The sequence below is a fragment of the Myodes glareolus genome, chromosome 25, assembly GCF_982192425.1.
Source record: "Myodes glareolus chromosome 25, mMyoGla1.1, whole genome shotgun sequence".
Classification (NCBI taxonomy): Eukaryota; Metazoa; Chordata; class Mammalia; order Rodentia; family Cricetidae; genus Myodes; species Myodes glareolus.
Genome location: NC_142050.1, coordinates 40,150,485 through 40,155,065, shown reverse-complemented (window position 1 = coordinate 40,155,065; position 4,581 = coordinate 40,150,485). Strand labels below are relative to the sequence as shown.

Genomic DNA, 4,581 nt, shown 5'->3' with positions numbered 1-4,581 from the left:
ACTCACACACAGATAGTAAATAAATATAAAATTGAATTCCACATTAATATTACAGTTGAAATATGCAAGCTTTCTTATTAAGAGCAACGCTTCAGTGAGATTTTTCTTGTGTGTACTTCAAGTTTCGACAGATTCATAAAGCCACATATCTAGAAAAAATGTTAGATGATAGTTTTTAGTTGAGAGATGCTCTTTGTATTGTCATTTTTGAGAGCTCTTTATAAATTATGCAGCTTGTATTTTGGGGGATTGGGCACAAATGCATTTGCAGATGTTGCTTAAAAAAGTCCCACATGCAGAGACACATATTGGAACACTGGACTTAACTCCCTAGGTCCAAATGAGAAGCAGAGGGAGGGAGATTGTGAGCAAGGAAAGCAAAACCAGAGGGGGCCTTCATCCGACGATGGATGGAGATAGAGACGGAGACCCACATTGGAGCACTGGATTGAGCCCCCAAGGTCCAAATGAAGAGCAGAAGGAAGGGGAACATGAAAAAGGAAGTCAGGACCGCGAAGGTTGCGTTCACCCACTGATACAAGGGGACTGATCGAATGAGAGCTCACCAAGGCCAGCTAGACTGGGACTGAACGAGCATGTGATCAAACCAGATTCTCTGAATGTGGCTGACATGGGGGCTGACTGAGAAGCCATTGACAATGGCACTGGGTCTTGTTTCGTCTGCATGGACTGGCTTTTTGGGATCCTGGTCTGTTTGAATGCTCACCTTCCTAGGCCTGGAGCGAGCGGGGAGGAACTTGGATTTCCCACAGGGCAGGAAACCCTGACTGCTCTTGGGAATGGTGAGGGAGGAGGAGAGGGAGTGGGGGGAGCAGGAGGGTATTGGGAGGAGGGGAGGAAGTGGAAATTCTTTAAATAAATAAATATGGAAAAAAAAAGTTCCACATGGTTGAAGGACACACGATGAAGAGGGCAAGAGAGGAGTGATCAGGAACTCAAGTTTGAGAAGTTTCTGCTTTGGTGTCTGTAGCAACTCTGACTGCACAGCAGAATCACCCCGAGTACTTAGAAAAACTTCTAGGTTAGAGCACCAGATATCCTTAATTGATTGCCATGAAACACAAAGCCAGATTAGGTGGTGTTTTCAAGTTAGCCTTAGGAATTCCAATGTGTAGCGGGTGTCAAGAGTCACTGTCCTTAGATAGAGGAAGGAGAAGGAGGCAGAGAGGGTTCAAGACAAAAATAAGTTAAACATCACTAAGATTGTGCCCACAAAGCACTAGTCCCATCCAGAGACTTTGCATCAGTGAAGGGATCAGGTTGAATGTGATGAAGAAAGCTGGAGAAGAAGGAAAGACCTAGGAAAAGACAGCGAGGGGCTGGTTGTTGATGTTGTGTGGACCTCCCTGGGAGCTGATATCAGAATCTACTTTGTAAATATAGATGGACTTGGGACTGAAGCTGTTTCCAGGATCTTCTTAATCCAGGGTTGTTCTGAATCAGTAAAATTGAATGGCCCGCTGGATAGGAAGGCAGGGCAATTCTAAGTACAACATTCCAGAAGAAACTGGCATTGACGACATTGGACATGTACACAAACAGAGCCACTGCATTTGAAATATAGAGAAGGAGAAAGCAGCCGGTTTCCTTGATGACCCGCATGTGAGACTCCCTGCTGGGGTCTCTGGAGCCAGTGGCACTATGTCTCATGTGCAGGCTGTGTCTCCTGAGAGAGAAAATCAGCAGAGTGGTCGCTGCAATGGACACGATTAGAGGAGGGAGGAGTCCCAAACTGAATAAAGAAACCACATAGACCACATTAGTCTCAACCTTGCACACTTTCGCTGTGAAGTTGAAGATGTTGAAACTTCGCGAATTGTTGTTATACACAGTGTAGGTGTCCTTGCAGAAGAACATGCTGAAGCCGAGTGAAATAAACACTGAGAGCCACAGAAGCCAGGGCATTAACCCAGAGATTCTCCACTTTAGTTTGAGGAACAGGCGGTAAGAAAAATTGGCAATCTTCACAAAGTGGAAGAAACTAAGCAGAGCGGTGAACCAGAGGTCACAATAATTTAAGAATACGAAACTTACTTTGGAGAAACAATAGGAAACACTATCGTAAAGAGAATCTTTGAATATGGAGAACGTCGTTTCTATCAAGATGATGCTTTGGAAGCCTATTCTGGATACACTCAGGAGAAGCAGAATTTTAGTATTTATGGTAACTGCCTTTTTCTGAACCCACGGGACCACATTCACAGCCATGACGATCCCATTTGCAATGATACCAATGAGGCACTCTGTGGCTACAACTGTCAGAATTAAGATAGCAAATGGTGGCACCTCGTATATCCAGTAGTCGCTGGATTGAGCCATCCCAGGTGGTTCCTCTTTGGAGTCTAAAGGAAAATGTATCCCTGACGTTCAACAAGCAGGTCCTTGCCAACTCCCATGATTTATGTCATAGGAGGAAGAAGCTCATGTACCATTCTCAAACACACTTAATTTGTTTATCCAAGAATTCTTATCTGTAAATATGGAGATGCAAATGACGGAATTATTTGGTTTCAAGTGCTTTCCCTAGATTTGGACATGTTTATATCTGTTTGGCCAAGCCTTCCAGGGAAACACTTGTATGGCTTGGATATTATAAACCACTAACATGGTTTTGGGGAGCGAGCTTTTGACATCTTCAGCTTAAGTACTTAATATAGTAAACCAAGTTACTATTTAATGAGTTTTCAATTGTTAACTCAGGGAATTCAGAAATTAAATATCTCTATGTGATTATCTACATACATAGATTAGTTTGAAGTGACTGAATTTATTAAATATGTATATCAGTATATACATATTCATCCTCCTTTAAATAGAGACTTCTTATTTTGTGCTAAATAATGTCCAAACAATACACATGTACACACACACAATACTTACACACTGCACATTTCTATTATCCACTTTTTAGACAAGGAAATTGAGTCATGCAGATACCTGTCCAAAGCACACAGCTGAAGAGTATGAAATTTGGTATTCAAATCAAAGTCGTTTAACTCCAGAGCCCATTCTTTTTCTTTCTTTCTTTTTTTTCTTTTTAAAGTTTTGACTGGGCAGTAGTGGTGCACACCTTTAATTCCAGTACTTGGGAGGCACAGACAGGCAGATCTCTGAGTTTGAGGATAGCCTGGTCTACAGAGTGATTTCCAGGACAGGCTCCAAAGCTACAGAGAAAACCTGTCTCTAAAAAACAACAAAAAAAGTTTTGATAATTTCATACAGGATATATATATAGTTATATAGTTATATAGTTTCTACTCCCTCTCCTGACTCCAACTTCTCCCATATGTTCTTCTACACCCTCTTAAATTTGTGACCTCTTCTTTATCAGGGAAAACACACACACACACACACACACACACACACACAACCAAGTTCCTTTAGTATTGTTCTTATGTACTTGTGCTTAGTGCTCACCAGTTAGGAATGATTAACCTGGATAACATATCAGGGGGTCATCCCCATAGAAATTCAATTCTCCTGTTCTCTTCTCAGCAACCATTGGTTGTTTATAAATTTCATCTTCCATACTGTCATGTTAACTGGTGTCATCATACAGTTCTTTTTCTTGTTCTTCTCCTCCTCCTCCTCTTCTTCTTCCTCTTCTCCATCCTCTTCTTCCTCCTTCCTCTTCCTCTTCCTCCTCCTCCTTTTCTTCCTCCTCCTCTTTCTCTTCCTTCTTCTCTTCTCCTTTTTGATATTTTGAGGCTGGATTTTGACATGTAGCCTGGGCTGTCGTGGAATTTAGTCTGTACACCAGGCTAACCATGAACTCATGTCTGCCTGCCTCTGCCTTCCTAGTGCGGGTATTAAAGGTGTGCACCACCATGCCTGGCTTCATTATGCTATTCGAGTTCAGGCAGCTATGTTGAGGTTTCATGGGTGCAGATTTCCCGTAAGGCACTATCTCCCAGCACATAAGCATCTGCATCCTCTGGCTCAGTCTCTCATCCCCTGGGATAAGCCTTGAACCGTAGGTATTGGGCTTATGCTATAGATGTATTAGTTGGGACTCATACCCATCAATAGCACATTCTTGCTCACTGTACAGATTCTTCCGTGTGTGCCAGAGATTAGGTGGCTATGTGACCCAAATGTGTCATTTTTCCTGGTAGTCTTTTTATGACATCCTTAAAAGGAGTAATTAGAAGAAGACACATTTGCATTCGTGAGTTCATTAAAATCTTGATAGCTGCTCCTCCCCTGTTTCAAAACGTACTTGTTTGCTGTCTATAAAGTTAAGGTTAACACTTTCTCTTATTTCTCTCAAGAAGACACTACTTTTAAAATGAGACTGCATTTTGAAAATATTTATTTCTCTCTCTGTGTCCATATATATGCAGGAGCCCATGGAGAGCAGAAGAGGTGGCTGAATGACCTGGTACTGTAGTTAGAAGTGGTTGTGATCCAACTGGCATGTGTCCCTGCCATGAAACTGGGGTCCACTGGGAGAACAGTTGCACTCTTACCTCTCGAGCCTTCTCTCCAGCCTCAAGGCAGAACTTCCCTTATGGAATAAATTACTGAGGTAACTCATTTCTTCTATTAGATATGGATGAT

General features: G+C 42.2%; 1 protein-coding gene across 1 annotated transcript; it reads right to left on the bottom strand.

The window, feature by feature from the left end:
- Nucleotides 1–1,380: 1,380 nt before the first annotated feature.
- Nucleotides 1,381–2,340, bottom strand: Tas2r39 (taste 2 receptor member 39). Its single transcript, XM_085683949.2, has one exon. The coding sequence runs from the start codon at nucleotides 2,338–2,340 to the stop codon at nucleotides 1,381–1,383; it is 960 nt and encodes a 319-aa protein (XP_085540075.2).
- Between the last annotated feature and the right edge of the window lie 2,241 nt (nucleotides 2,341–4,581).

Coding starts and splice junctions, on each gene's coding strand:
- Tas2r39 (XM_085683949.2), bottom strand. CDS start 2,340: ATGGCTCAATCCAGCGACTACTGGATATACGAGGTGCCACCATTTGCT.